The sequence below is a fragment of the Astatotilapia calliptera genome, chromosome 3, assembly GCF_964374335.1.
Source record: "Astatotilapia calliptera chromosome 3, fAstCal68.1, whole genome shotgun sequence".
NCBI lineage: Eukaryota > Metazoa > Chordata > Actinopteri > Cichliformes > Cichlidae > Astatotilapia > Astatotilapia calliptera.
In genome coordinates, this window is record NC_137424.1 from 7,367,922 (window position 1) to 7,383,919 (window position 15,998).

A 15,998-nucleotide genomic window follows, 5' to 3' on the forward strand; every position below is an offset into this window, starting at 1 on the left:
TAACAATGTGAACAACTAGTGCTAGGTAGGCTGATGCTAGCAGCTAATGCTAATTTGACGTGAATTAGCATTATATTAGTGAGGAGTTAATGCTAAGTAGGCTGCCATTAGTGGCTAATGCTAATTTTAGATGAAAAAGCATTAGCAGCTAATGCTCATATTGTTTTCCTTTGCTTTGTAAGAACGACAGCAGCTAATGATACGAAGTCTACCATTATTAACAATTGTTAATTTGATGTAAATTAGCATTATCTGATAATGGTAACCCTTTTCCCCTGCATTATAACTATGTCAGGAGTTAATGCTAACTAGGCTTCCATTAGGGGCTAACTCTAATTAGGTGAATAATTATTAGCAGCTAATGCTAATATTGTTTTCCCTTCCCTTTTAACAATGTGAGCAGCTAATTCTAATTTGATGTGAATTAGCATTATATTAGTGAGCAGTTAATGCTAAGTAGGCTGCCATTATTAACTAATGCTACTTTGACGTGAATTAGCATTATGTGCTAATACTAATACTGTTTCCCCTTACTTTTTAACAATGTGAGCGGCTAATTCTAAGTACGCTCTTGTAAATAGCTAATTCTAATTTAGTGTGAATTAGCATTATTCAATAATGCTAACACTGTTTTCTCTTACTTATTAAAAATGATAGTAGCTAATACTAATACTCTTTTCCGTTGGGTAACAACGATGTGAGGAGTTAATGCTAAGTAGGCTGCTTTTAGAGGCTTATTCTAATTAGGGCTGAATAATTATTAGTAGCTAATGCTAATACCGTTTTCTCTTTCCTTATAACAATATGAGCAGCTAATGCTAATTTGATGTGAATTAGCATTATATTAGTGAGGAGTTAATGCTAAGTAGGCTACCATTAGCAGCTAAAGCTAATTTGAGGTGAATAAGCATTAGTAGCTAATGCTAATACCCTTTTCCCTTGTGTTATAATGATGTGAGACGTTAATGCTAAATAGGCTTCCATGAGTGACTCCTTTCCCTTGCATTATAAAATGTGAAGAGTTTATGCTAAGTAAGCTGCCATTAGCAGCTAATGCTAATACTGTTTTCCCTTTCTTTATACAACTTGAGCAGCTATTGCTAAGTAGGCCACTTTTCTCTGCTAAGGATTTGTGTGACCATGATGGAAACTGATAAGCTCATGCTGCTAAGCTAATGCTGTTTATGGGCCCTGTTAGAATCAATATTTCATTCTCATTCTGTTGTTTGAGAACAATAACAGAAAAATGTGCACTTGAGAACAAATTTATTGTGACTTCAGCTGTGAATGTACAGTTTGTCATTATTTAAGCTTCCATTTCCAAATGTTAGCTGACACTTTATTAGGTACACTGGTATCTATATCAGGTACACCTGTGACCTAAATGTTCCTGCAAACAGACTCCTTGGAGACCCCTACATAAATATCCATGAACTATCCAGCTAGACTAGTGTGTCTGTCCCTGAAAATATTCCTGCATGTGTGATTGTTCATGTCTCATCTGCAGGAAACAAACAGGAAGTGAGTGAAAGACACGGGAAATGTTTCCAGCTCTTCCTCCTCTATCAGATTTTCTCTCCATACCTGAGAGTGTCCAGTCTCCAGCCTGGATCCTTCAGTCCAGCCGACAGCAGCTTCATTCCTGAGGGACCTGGATGATTGTAGCTCAGGTCCAGCTCTCTCAGATGGGAGGGGTTGGAGCTCAGAGCGGAGGCCAGAGAAGTACAGCCTTCCTCTGTGATCAGACATCCTGACAGACTGCAAACACACAAAACAACAATCTATCTGTCAACAGTTGTTTTCTCTTTGTCACAATAACATCTATCCATCCATTGTAACTTTATTTATAAATGACAATACCCAACAGACAACAACAGTCATCTGAAGCTGTTTAACAGTGTAAGGTGACCGCCTCCACTGTGAGCAGCACTTGGTGATGGTGGGAAGAAGAACTCCCTTTGACACAAAGATCCTCCCAGTGAAAACAGGCTCCAGGAGGAGCATCTACCATGACTGGTTGCAGGGTGAGGGGAAAGAGAAGAGATGAGCTCAGAGAGACAAGAACAAAACAGAGAGACAAAAGTTAAGGACATGCAGTAGTGACATATAAAAGCATCAGGAGTGAAAAGAGGGGAGAAGAAAGCAGAGCATCATGGGAAGTCCACCAACAGCCTGAGCCTATAGCAGCATAACTAAGGGATGGTTCAGGGTCACCTGATCCAGCTCGAACTATAAGTTTTATCAAAAAGGAAAGTTTGAAGCTGATCTTCAAAGTAGAGAGGGTGTCTGTCTCCTGAACTCAAACTGGGAGCTGCTTCCACACCCAGTCCAACATAGCCAGGCTTTCTTTGCTGCTTTGACAAAACCTCAAATCCCAGTCAGAGACGATGAGCATCATCACAGTGATGATCATTTCTCTGTAACCCAGGCTTTCTGCTTCAGGATCTGTGCACGCTCACAGAACAAGGAGACCTTTAAACATCATTTCACTAAATGGATGGACTGAGCTCAGCCTACAGATGAACTGGTGCCAGAGATCATAAAGAACATCAAACAGTCAAATTCAACACTTTTAATGGAAATATGAGATTAATGCTGCAGACAATCATGAAGCTGCTGAATTCATGAACATCAAGAATGCAGCGAGTGGTAAAATAAAGATTTGACCTCAGTGTGCTCAGTGTTCCTGTCTATTCCTAACATATTCCTAACATGATAGCTGCACTTTAGAGCTCTAAAACTGGAACTGACACATGTTTAAACTCTACATGTTACTCAGTACATTCAGTTCTGACACTCGCCCACAGTCCAACAAAGGAAACATGGAGATCACATCAGTTTGTCATCAAAGTCTAATTATTAGGGCAACTTAACCTGTTATAATCTCGTTAACTCATTAACTGATTAACGTCAGCAATTATTTTAATCACAGTTTTTAAAATCATGATTATTGTGAAAGTGCTCACTGGCTCTGAATATAAAAGCCATGGGTCACAGGAGGGGTGTTGATCAGTGCTGGCTTGAAATGGGCGTCATTATGCGTCTCAGCCAATGGGAGCATTGAGGGTGGGCCTAATACTACTGCAGCGCTCACATGACCCAGGACAGAAAGAAAGGGGCGGGGACAGAAACATGGAGACAGGTACAGATCTTTGACATGTTCATTTTAAACTGTTCCAGGAGGCAGTGTTGATACAACTAAAGTTATCTGTTGTTGAAGAAGTCGGTCTGAGGAACGTTCTTAGGATCAACAAATGACGGCATGTATGAGCCTCAAGACGCAGCATCACAAGAAGAACACATGAGCTGTAGAAAAAGGAGAGACTACGAAAGCCACGGCGTTACAACATGAACATGCTTGATCAGAGTGTGATTGTGAACAGGAGGAAGACTCAGCTGAGAACAGTGTGGTGGATACAGAGCAGAGCCCACCATCAGTACAGAGGCCTGTCCATTAGAGTGCTGCTCCAACATGCAGCACATGTACTTGGCCACAGCTGCAACATCTGTACCTGTGAAAGCTTCTTCTCTGTTGCTGCTCATATTGTGCAGAAGAAGAGAGTTTCTTTATCATCAGAAAATGTCAATGAGCTTGTGAGTCTTAGCAGCTGGCTCGGTGCAGAGGAGGAAGAACATGTCAAGTCAGAGGAAGATAAATGCAGTTCATGTTGTCAACTCAACCTGGACTGTTGAAAGAGTTTTTCTTTGTCTGGTTTCTGACTGAGATTCTCCAAAGGAAATCCAGCACAAACACACACTTCACACACTCAAAGTCCTGCACAGTAAATGAGCTGATGAGCGTTTGTGCTGCTGCCTGATAACAGAACAATAGTTCTGCTGCTTCCTGTTCTGCAAACACACATTTATAAATGTTCACTTGCTGTTGATCAAAGGTATGTTGGTGGCTCTGGACGCTGAGGGAACTTTGTAAAAAACTAGATCAAATGTTAACGTCCTGGCAGAGGCAAAGAACTTTGATTTGATATTTGATTAGATTCATGTTTCAGCTCAGACTGACAGAAATATTTGAACTGCTGCTGTGTTAAAGGGAACACTGCTGTTAGAAAGCACCTGATCTGTTTCTGCACACTGAATGTTGCACTTCTCATACTGCAGTACTATTAAAATAAGTACACAACACACTACTTTTGAACTCATGATTGAATGTTGCTGTAACAAAGCCATTAATGTGATTCAAAGTGTTCATGGTTTCCCAGCACAACAAATGATTGCACAAGTGTGACTGATCCACTTTCTAATGTGTGTGTAGCCCACACTGTGTGTCACTGTGTCACAGGTGAGTCTGTGTGTCCAGGTTCTATGAGGACAACAGGATATAGTGACTGAGTCCAGCAGCTTAAAGTCTGACTCCATCCTCCATTTAAATAACTCACAGCAACAACTGAATAGCTTTGCCTTTGTGTAGCTGACACTTCATTTTAATGTCCTTCTATTCTGGTTCATCTGGTCTCAGTTTCTATAAGCACACAGGTTTCATCAGGACTCTATGACCTCAGTGATCTTTGCTGGGCCTTAATGCTCTGAACAAAGCTGCACATCACAAGACTAAATAGAAATGAATCAGTCTTTCATTCTCACTGCTGTTTGACTTCAGCTCTCAATGTCCCACCATAACCCATGGAAAGAATTACTGTCCATCCAGGCTGCTGAACATGAAGCTGAAGAAGGTGGAGTATTGTGAGGGCTGATGGAGATGATGAATCCAGGAGCAGTGGGTGGATGGCAGCATCAGCATGAAGGATCAGTGTGAGAACACATCATCATCCACAAAGGAAACCAGTCTGAGTGTCTGACGCTCTTGTTAGAAAGACGCAGTCCCAGCAGTTAGCTTGTCTGCTAGTTAGCTGAGAGCTAACTCACTTGTACATTGAATACCAAACTGTGTAAACCAGGGGTGTCAAACATATGGCCCGTGGGCCAAATCCAGCCCATGAGATAATTTCATATGTCAAATATTGATGAATTTTCAGGCTTGCTGATAATCAATGTGAGCACGGCTGAGGTTTTATTCTGATGAGCAAACCATGTGGCCAAACACTTTAAGAGACAGACTGGGATCATACCATTATGTGAAAGAGGACGGAAATGTCCCATAGACAGCAAGGGTAGTGGTAGAGACCAGTACACAGAGAAATGGGAGCTGTACTGAAATGCAAGCGTGTCAGGAAAGAGTGAAAAGGCAAAATGAGCAGCATCTGGCTGCATTTCAGTGATATTGGAGACCACAAAGCTGAGTGCAACATTTATACAGGAGATATACAGGAGACGCTGAGAGCAGAACCGATAAAATTAGGAGCTGGCTAAAGTGAGACCCATTTTTATTTCCACCCATTTTCCACTGTGGAGGACAAAAGGTTTCAAACTGGTCCAGGTCTTAAACCTCACATGTTCTTCCTAATAGCAGTAAATGGATAAAAATAAGGCTTTTATGAAAACACTGAATAAAACTTGCTGCCTTTAAAAAGACTAAATGTACAGTTCAGTATTGAACACTACATAAAATAAACTATATATAAAGTTTGTCTGAATGGCAGAGATGCAGAAATATGTGCATGTAGCACAGAGCCACGGCTCAGTGTCTGAATGAGTCTCACAGACCTGAATGTGCTGTTGAAGCCATTTATAATTATAACGTAATTCTGTACTCGTTTGATCTGCTCCTTACCACAAGCCACCAGACGTAGAAGGTTTTGGACTTTTAACTATATTTTCTGAAGTTTTACAACTTTTCTTACTGTTAAAAACCTCATTATGGCCATTCATGCTGTACAAAGTAATTAGACATGTGTGGTATCTACAGAAACGTCAGGATCTCAGCTAAAAGGTCACAAAACCATCTCAACAACCACCAAACAGCTAAAACAGCAGGTGAACAGATCACACAAAAAAGATGTAAACACAAATCCCCCTGATCATCTGTTTTTTAAACATGAAGTGTAGTTTTGGACGTTCATTTACTGCTGGTTCAGTGAATTTTGGTTGGACAGTGATGAAACCTGCAGCCTCAGAATCTGTGAGAAGTCTGCTTTCAGCACGCAACTGCATTGTTGTGTTGTGTGGATCCACCTCTGCAAAATCATCACTGTTTCACCATCATGTTTCTACTTAGACAACAACAAAGGAAGCAGTTCCCAGGAACTACTTCCTGTCTTGTTAACATAAGAGTATGTTGCCCTTCAAAGCACCTCCACTTCTTATGCTGCAATAGATGTAGGCTGCCGGGGGATTCCCATGATGCATTGAGTTTTTCCTTTCCAGTCACCTTTCTCACTCACTATGTATTAATAGACCTCTCTGCATTGAATCATATCTGTTATTAACCTCTGTCTCTCTTCCACAGCATGTCTTTATCCTGTCTTCCTTCTCTCACCCCAACCGGTCGCAGCAGATGGCCGCCCCTCCCTGAGCCTGGTTCTGCCGGAGGTTTCTTCCTGTTAAAAGGGAGTTTTTCCTTCCCACTGTCGCCAAAGTGCTTGCTCATAGGGGGTCATATGATTGTTGGGTTTTTCTCTGTATCTATGAAGCGCCTTGAGGCGACTTTTGTTGTGATTTGGCGCTATATAAATAAAATTGAATTGAATTGAATTGAATTGAACTTCTCCTCTTATTAGAGGACTGCCTTATTATTAATCTGCTAATTCTGTCAGTTGATGAAAGAAAAATGCTTGATCTCACCTGAGAGTTTCCAGTGTACAGTGTGGACTCTTCAGTCCTTCAGACAGAAGCTTCACGCCTGAATCCTTCAGGTTAATGTTACTCAGGTCCAGCTGTCTCAGATTAGAGGTCTGAGAGCTGAGACCTGAGGCCAGAGCTTCACAGCTTCTCTCTGACAGGTCACAGTGACTCAGTCTGAAAAATAACAGATAAACAATTACAAAAATAAAACACTTATGTTGAAGTGTAATGAGATACTATTATATTTAGCAATATTTCATCTTGTTTTGTCAGGAAACTGAGCACTGATGCAGAGCAACATGTGGAGAGAATCAGAGGAGAAGAAGTGAAGAGAGAACAGCAGTAAAACAACACTGAATTGTTCAGTGTGCTTTTGACATAAACAGAATGTGTCAAATTTCTTTATTTTGTATTTGTTTTAGTGGAATTGATGATTATCACTTAGATAACAACCACAGGCCAGGTCTAAATTGCACTTTGGTGACAGTTACACCCAGAAATATTTCAGAAACGTGGACAATTTGTGCTCCATTGTATTCAGTATTGAACAAACTGAGTACCGATGACCACTTAATATTTTTGATATTTTATTTGAGTTGTTCCACCTGATCTGTGTTAACTAGAATAAACATTTAAAAGCTAAAGCTATGATCACATATGTACTTACAGAGCTTTGTTGGAGGCTTTGACCACTGGCAGCAGCCTCAGAAGAGCCTCCTCTGAAGCAGAGTATTTCTTCAGGTCAAACACATCCAGATCTTCTTCTGATGACAGTAAGATGAAGACCAGAGCTGACCACTGAGCAGGAGACAGTTTACCTGTGGAGAGACTTCCTGATCTCAGGGACTGTTGGATCTCCTCCACTAGAGAACGATCATTCAGTTCATTCAGACAGTGGAACAGATTGATGCTTTTCTCTGCAGACAGATTCTCACTGAGCTTCTCCTTGATGTACTGGACTGTTTCCTGATTGGTCTGCCAGCTACTTCCTGTCTGTGTCAGCAGACCTCGTAGGAGAGTCTGATTAGTCTGCAGTGAAAGACCCAGGAGGAAGCGGAGGAACAAGTCCAGGTGTCCATTTGGACTCTGTAAGGCCTTGTTCACAGCACTCTGGTGGAGAGATTGAAGTTTTAGTTTGTTAAATAGTTTAGACCATGTAGAGATTCTCTGTTGTTGTTCCAGCAGATTGAGTCCAGAGTTGATGAAGGTCCGATGGACATGAAGAGCAGCCAGAAACTCCTGAACACTCAGATGGATGAAGCAGAACACCTTGTCCTGGTACAGTCCTCTCTCCTCTTTAAAGATCTGTGTGAACACTCCTGAGTACACTGAGGCTGCTCTGATATCGATGCCACACTCTGTCAGGTCTGATTCATAGAAGATCAGGTTTCCTTTCTGCAGCTGATCAAAAGCCAGTTTTCCCAGAGACTCCATCATCTTCCTGCTCTCTGGACTCCAGTGTGGATCTGTCTCAGCTCCTCCATCATACTTGACCTTCTTCACTTTGGCCTGAACCACCAGGAAGTGGATGTACATCTCAGTCAGGGTCTTGGGCAGCTGTCCTCCCTCTCTGGTTTCCAGCACATCCTCCAGAACTGTAGCAGTGATCCAGCAGAAGACTGGGATGTGGCACATGATGTGGAGGCTTCGTGATGTCTTGATGTGGGAGATGATCCTGCTGGCCTGCTTCTTATCTCTGAATCTCTTCCTGAAGTACTCCTCCTTCTGTGGGTCAGTGAACCCTCTGACCTCTGTCACCATGCCAACACAGTCAGGAGGGATCTGATTGGCTGCTGCAGGTCGTGTGGTTATCCAGAGGCGAGCAGAGGGAAGCAGTTTCCCCCTGATGAGGTTTATTAGCAGCACATCCACTGAGGTGGACTTTCTAGGGTCAGTTAGGATTGTAGTTTTGTGGAAGTCCAGAGGAAGTCGACACTCATCCAGACCATCAAAGATGAACACAACCTGGAAGTCTTCAAAGCTGCAGATTCCTGCTTCTTTGGTTTCAGTAAAGAAGTGATGAACAAGTCCCACCAAGCTGAACTTTTCCTCTTTCAGCACATTCAGCTCTCTGAAAGTGAATGGAAATATGAACTGGATGTCCTGGTTGGTTTTGTCTTCAGCCCAGTCCAGGCTGTATTTCTGTGTTAAGACTGTTTTCCCAATGCCAGCCACTCCCTTTGTCAGCACTGTTCTGATTGGTTCGTCTCTTCCAGGTGAGGCTTTAAAGATGTCTTCTTGTCTGATGGTTGTTTCTGGTCTGTCTGGTTTCCTGGATGCTGTTTCAATCTGTCTGACCTCATGTTCATCATTGACCTCTGCAGTCCCTCCCTCTGTGATGTAGAGCTCTGTGTAGATCTGATTCAGGAGGGTTGGGTTTCCTGCTTTAGCGATGCCCTCAAACACACACTGGAACTTCTTCTTCAGGGTGGATTTAAGGTTACGATGACAAACTGGAGCTTGAAGTTCTGAATGAGAAGAAAAATAAACACTCAATTCCAAAAAGAACTAATCTTTAAAACATGTTGCTCCATCTTCCATCTCTGGAAAATGTTCATTTATCCAGCAGCTTAAATCTTTAGATAAATCTTCTTACTGCTCTGCAGACGGTCAGCCAGCTCCTCCTGCTTCATTCTCCTCAGGAAGTCCACTGTGATCTTCACAAATGCCTCTCTGCTGCTGCTCCTCTGACTCTCTAAGCATTCTGGGTAATCTGGACTCAGAACCTTCTGGATCTTCTTCAGCTCGTTCTTCACAAAAGTGATGATGTTGTCCTCCAGCAGCTGGAACAGAATATTTATGAATGAGCCAATCAGACTGAAATCATGGAGCCAAACATCAGATCCATGTTGGACACACTGACGATCCACTGGTCTACAAAGAGCAGCATGGAGATGACTGTGAACAGAACAGATGTAACAGTAGTTGTTGTACATGTACAGACCATAAATATGGAGTCCAGCTGTGTTTGATGCTGCTGGGCAGACTGACCACTGGGAACCTCTGAGCTCTGCTGCTCCACTCTGTGGAGGAACCATGAAGGATTAGATCAACACAGGATAAAGATCCAGGAGTTTCTGCTCAAATAACTTCATCTGAATCAAGTCTGTCAAGTTTTAAACTCTCAGATTGTGAACATATCAGTAATTTTCAGTCTGTTTTCATGGACGTCCTTTCAGTGGTGATGTCAGGGATGATTTTGAAGAAGCTCATCAAACTGAACCATCAGCAGATCACTGCTCCAAAACCAGAACATGATCCGAGTCTCCCTCCACCACCAGAACACCAGCTTTACTAACGTGGTAGATCAGTGTAGTACAGATCAATAACTGATGAGTCATTTGATCAAAATCACTGAGTGCTTCACGTCTGACCCTCTGATGCTTCTGTAGACATTTTGCATATTTAATGAATGTCTGACAGTTTTACATTCATTCTATGAACACAGTGGAAATGTTGTGTTATAGTCTCCATGTTGTTTCCAGCATCATAAATTCTTAAGTTCAGAAAATTAGATTCTTTCTTCACAGCTGAAAAACAACAACATTTATTCTCTATTGAAATCTGCATGGTCCACTCCAAAGGTCACAATCTGAAGGTAACATCTGGTTTTGTTCCCTGTGGTTAACTCTGAGCATCAGTATGGTGGGATTTATCCACTACATCCACACCACTGTGGTTCAGTGTTGTCCTGATGGAGTAACAGCAGCCAGTATGATCCAGGCTTTAGCTGCTGGGTCTCTGTGTGACCTCTCAGACTGTTTAACAGATCAGACACAAAGAGAATCAGAGCAGCTCTGTTCTTTAAAGACAAACATGAACCCACTCAGGTCACACTTTCCCCACAGATATGAGCATCACTGTCCTCAAACAGCAAATGACCAAGTCGAACATTTGGATCTTTTCTCTTTCATTGTTTTCTTTTTAATGAATCTTTGTAACAATCTGAGGATGTTTCAGGTCATATTTATCCAGGAAACACAAACATGTAAAGGAGTCATCACAGCTCTCTGACCTCGTTGCTCCAGGTTCACCACTGAAGTATGGAGGGAAATCTTTGGACCGGTCACTCCTCACAGACGGACAGCTGGACCCTGCACACTGTGACCTCTGACCTCTGCAGACACAAACATGATTGAAGCAGCTGTGATCACACAGACTGCAGATAATGCAGCTGTTTCCTGTCAGTAACATCCTCTTAGATTAGAGTTCAGCTTTTTACAGGAAAACTGGACAAAACTGATTTTTGTTACAAACTCATTTTCATTTCCTCTCAGCTCACAAACACAGTCAGACAATCAACCAGAGTCAACACTGATTATAATGTCAGTGCAGAATTATTTCTGTTACTCAGTGAGTTCAGCTCTCTGACCTCGTTGCTCCAGGTTCACCACTGAAGGCTGGATAATAATCTTTGGACCGGTCACTCCTCACAGACGGACAGCTGGACCCTGCAGACTCTGCTCTGTCCTCCTCTTCCTCCATCATCATCTTCAGTCAGTCTGAGAGGTAAACCACAAACACTCAGTGAGTTCACATTAACAGGAGGAACTGAGTTACAGTCGCTGACCTCTGACCTGTCATGTGACCATGAAACCAGGTCAATGTGTCTGTAGGTTCAGTCATCCAGGTCATGTGATCTAAGGAGCTTGGAGAGAAAAGAGACGTCTTTAAGTTTCTGGAAGACGTTTCATCCGAGAAGCTTCTTCAGCTCTAAAACCAAACAGTGGAGAGTCCCAGATATTTAAACCTGAGAGGGAAAGAAAGCATGTCGCTGACCCACCACTGATGTTATTTCAAGGAGGAAACTGAGAGCCTTTGCACCAGGAGCACAAACATCAGCTCCAGCAATGATCCACTGATGTGTTTTTATTCCATGTATGAATGTTGTTATTGACAGAGATGACGTTTGTGTGTCAGTGATGCAGTGACTGTTGTTGTTACCTGTACAGGCTGGTTAGACTCTATGAAACAGATCATACAGATCTCTGCATGTTAGAAGAGACTATTAAAGGTCATGAATGAGACAAAGGCAGGGAGGCGTCCTTTACAGCTAAACAGCAGAGTGAGAGAACAGCCAGCACCTCTACATTTATCACATTATACAGCACATGTATGATACTGACAGGGATGAGAAGAATTTAGTGATTCTGATCCCATCATTGATATTACTTATTGATTCTCAGTAGCTCTGCTCTGACAGTCACCACCATCACTGAGCAGCATATCAAAGACATTTGTGCACATTAACTGCATGTTGTGGCTCAAATGTTTGTGCATGTTGGAGGCATTTCCTCTTTGTTGTGATCAGTGTTGGTCATTACTCAAAACAGTCATTATTACACATATTACACAGAACACTTTAATTAAAAGTAATGGAGTACGTTACTTCATTACTCCTCATAACATTACTTTGATGTTACTGTGTGAAATGAACAAATGAGCATGTAACAACATAAAGCTGAGGTACAGCCCCACACACCAACACAGATCCTGATGAGGTCACGTGATGTTTCTCTGAGTGTTTATGAACACAAATCAAAGATGAAACAGCACAAAGACACTTCAAAGTGATTCTACTGTAGAAACATGAACAGGTAGAAACCTGCAGCCTGACTGCTCATCACTTTGTTACCTGTTCAAGTTCAGCAGCAGCAGCTCACTTTATCACGGTGCTGGTCTGGGGTCAGTGTTTACTCAGCTTTAACCTCACTCTGGCTTCTTGGCTAGCCTAGCGTTAGCATGCTGTGTGCTAGTGTAGAATAAGGAGGGGATGTTTTTCTCATTATCATTTAATATTTTAATATGGCATTATTAGTTCATTAGAAGTATATAACCAGCTTTGCATTAAGCATAAATTGAAGTTTTTGATCTTACATTATTCTTTGCATTACAGTGATGGTGATAACTTTAGTTTGATCTTTTCTTACAGGTACCAGAATAATAACATGATTTCCATTGCAAATGTAACCCTGATCATTCCATACACATTGCAGTTTGTTGCTTATTCTAGAGTTGTGCTCAAGGTAATTAAAGGTTAAAAGCTACAGCCAGCGCGAGTCTGGCTGATCTATGGAGGGCAAAGGCTTTGAGCTTGGAAGGCCGCACGCGCTTACACAGCACTTATAAGATGTTATTCTTGGTGATTTTGTGCTTAGTCATGTTTTAATATGTTTTAAGTAGAAGTAGCTGATCCAGCAATATTCATTTAATATTATATACTTGATTTAGAGCAATACACACTGATGGTCTTAACAAATGAAAGAGTCCTTGTAGCTGCCATGTTGTGTCTTAGCAGGGTACAGACGGTTCCAGGAGACGGGGGCAGTCAGCGTCTGCCCTCGGGAAGGAGACAATGTTATTCTTTGTGTTAAATAAAATTGTCAACATTGATTGTATTACACCTGTCACTACGCATGAGGGGGCGTTCTAATACCCTGATTTCATAAAACTATGGTGATGTGTTTTTTGGGATGAGATCTGAGACTGTCTGCATACAGTGTCCATCTCCCACGTGTGTGATCATTAAATCATCGTTTGACTCAACCCGACCGGACCAGTGTTGTTATTGTGGGTTTTTCCTCTGGTGTCCATCCCCAATATTTTTGAACCTTAACATTTTGGGGGCTCGTCCTGTGGTATTGGGGTGGACGTGTGAGGTGTGGACGGTCTGAGGTGGTCGAGCGGACAGGCACGGACCAGGGATCTGATGTGAGTGAGCTCCGCGGGTGCTTCTAAAGGTAAGGCACTGCCTGTTGAGTTGATTCCCAAATTGTGCCAAATTGGGCTGCATTAAATTAAAAGTTTACTCACTGACGTTGCTGGTGGGTGTCTGTTTTGATTTTGATGAGATTCACCGTGTGTTATGCAGTTAAAGTTGTTTAAGAGTATTTAATGAAGTTGAAGAAATATGAAAGTAATAATGTTGGGTTTGAGTCCCTGGATATTGAGCTGAAGGCTCAAGTAGTTTGGTAGGGAAATTAGGACAGAAACTGTTCCCAGAAGTAACAGAGACTGGTTAATAGTTTTACAAATTAGGACAGAAACTGTTCCCAGAAGTAACAGAGACTGTTTAATTGGTCGTAAAAAAGTTATCTTTCTTCGGTGAGACCCGTTATGGTAAAATTTTTCAAAATCGGTTAGGTTAAAATTATTATAGGACGGCACTGGAAGATGCTAAGAAGCACATAGCCCGGAGGTTACGCTCCCTCCTGGCCGTGGACGCGCGGTCTTGACCTGTCGGCGAACAGGGTTAGTTCAGTTTGGCTTATCTGTGGGGTACAGGGCATCCTGAAATAAGCTAGGAGTTACCGAGTCTCCTCATCGTTTAAAACGGTGTCATGTGCTTGTTTGGATACTGTTAAATTGAGTTAGGGATTTAGAAGTTAGGTCAGAAACTGTTCCCAGAAGTAACAGATACTGTTTGATTGATTACAAAAAAGTGAGACTTTCTTCGGTGAGACCCGTTATTTTAAATTTGTCGAAATTGTATAGGCGCTCTTTAGAAGTTAGGTCAGAAACTGTTCCCAGAAGTAACAGATACTGTTTGATTGACTACAAAAAAGTGAGACTTTCTTCGGTGAGACCCGTTATTTTAAATTTGTCGAAATTTGTTAGGTGCTGAATCTGTCAGGCCTGTCAGTGATTGTAAATATAAGACGTCTTTTGTAATATAAAATAATAGAATTCTATCTGAGCTTTGTGTGACCCTGTGTGTGATGAGAGCGCAGCTGCAGCGCTGCGAGCTATTTTTAGACGGTGTGAACATGCAAATGAGCGGGTGGCAAGGAGGAGAACGGAGCTTTTCACTTCCTGCCCAGAGTGTGTGTGAGCCTTAGAAGCAGAAGGCCTTTTATTGCTGAAAGCCTATAAATAAGCTGCTGGTTTTGATGTTATAACAATATAAATGGCTTTTGATTTATTGTTGTGAATATGTGCTTTATGAACTCACTTGTTTAAGATAAGATAAGATAACTCTTTATTGTCATTGCACAGTCATACATAGTACAGTAGTACAATGAAATTGGAAAAACTGTCCTACGTCGGCACTACATATAACACAACACGACACGATATGACACATCACAACGTAACAAACAACACAACACAGTATATTAACTTAGTATAAAAAAGAAGAATAAGTGTATGTGTATTGCACACTGTTATTATTGCACATTAATTATTATTGCACCTTGTTATAAATATAAATATTATTGTTATCGTTTTAAACATTGTTACCTCCCCCTAAAAAGTCCAGGGAGGTATCCAGTCAGGTCAGCTATTTACATTGATCAGGGCTATTGCCCTGTTGTAAAAGCTGTCCTTGAGTCTATTTGTTCGGGACCTCAGCAGCCTGAACCTCCTGCCAGACGGCAGCAGCTTAAACACCCGGTGTCCTGGGTGTGTGCAGTCCCGTAGGATGCTGCGTGCCCTCTTGAGACAGCGAGTGCTGTACAGGTCCTTCAGGGAGGGAAGAGGATGTCCAATGATTTTTTGGGCCATGTTGATGACCCTCTGGAGTGCCTTTCTGTGTGCTGTGGTGCAGCTGGAGAACCACACACCGATGCAATATGTCAGCACACTTTCAATGGAGCAGCGGTAGAAGACGGTCAGCAGCTCCTTCTTCAGGTCCATTTTTCTGAGGATTCTCAGAAAGTGGAGACGCTGTTGGGCCTTCTTTAAGACCGCAGAGGTGTTAGAGCTCCATTGGAGGTCTGTGTCTATGTGCACACCCAGAAACTTGAAACTTGAAACTGAACTTGTTTGTTGATTTATGTAATGTGAAAAGCATTTAAGACTGAGTAACTTCAGTTTTTGAGGATGATAAGAGAGTGTTCCTAGATCAGAGTAAGCTGCTGTAAGTCAATTGAAAACAATTTAATTAAATCTTAAATATTTTATACTGATAACACAACTGATTTTAAGCCATACCTTTAAATAAGTAAAGTTCATGAAGTTTTCTGAAGCTGCCATGACACAGAGAAAGTGGAGTGTTTCACCCTGAAAGGATGAAATGATGCTCTGCCTTTGTTGTCAAGTTCAAACATAGGCCGTAAATAAATATGAGCCACTAATAAGCGTGACATAATTAATAATTTCAAACAATAAAGCACATTGGGTGAGTGACCCAGATAACAATAATTTATGAGCACGCAATAAAGTGGACCTGTTAGAACCCCTTTGACATTTGTCCCTTCAACAATAAATGATTATATTGTGTCCCATGCACTAAACAGTCCCATTTAATACTGTCAAATCGTTGTTTAAATAGAATACAAGCAAACATGCCTGTGCTCTATTTT

At 41.7% G+C, this 15,998-nt stretch overlaps 2 protein-coding genes across 4 annotated transcripts in view; one reads left to right on the forward strand and one right to left on the reverse strand.

The window, feature by feature from the left end:
- The window catches only part of LOC145424423 (uncharacterized), a 68,013-nt gene extending 61,398 nt beyond the window's left edge, over positions 1 to 6,615 (forward strand). Inside the window, exon 4 of the mRNA XM_080297739.1 lies at positions 6,362 to 6,615. Within this exon, the coding sequence (XP_080153865.1) occupies positions 6,362 to 6,427 (66 nt within the window). The 3' untranslated portion in view covers positions 6,428 to 6,615. The remainder of the gene's footprint in view (positions 1 to 6,361) is intronic.
- The window catches only part of LOC113017358 (protein NLRC3-like), an 84,585-nt gene that overhangs the window by 5,842 nt on the left and 62,745 nt on the right, over positions 1 to 15,998 (reverse strand). For 2 of the 3 annotated variants that reach the window (XM_080297002.1, XM_080297009.1), the window contains exons 2-8: positions 11,069 to 11,198; positions 10,712 to 10,813; positions 9,641 to 9,719; positions 9,293 to 9,479; positions 7,364 to 9,164; positions 6,697 to 6,870; positions 1,585 to 1,758 (exon numbers count right to left, since the gene is read on the reverse strand). In XM_080297002.1, coding sequence (XP_080153128.1) covers positions 1,585 to 1,758; positions 6,697 to 6,870; positions 7,364 to 9,164; positions 9,293 to 9,479; positions 9,641 to 9,719; positions 10,712 to 10,813; positions 11,069 to 11,187 — 2,636 coding nt within the window. In that variant the 5' untranslated portion in view covers positions 11,188 to 11,198. Of the gene's footprint in view, positions 1 to 1,584; positions 1,759 to 6,696; positions 6,871 to 7,363; positions 9,165 to 9,292; positions 9,480 to 9,640; positions 9,720 to 10,711; positions 10,814 to 11,068; positions 11,199 to 11,273; positions 12,400 to 15,998 lie in introns of those variants that run through there. The other variant, XM_080296999.1, reaches the window with a different exon arrangement.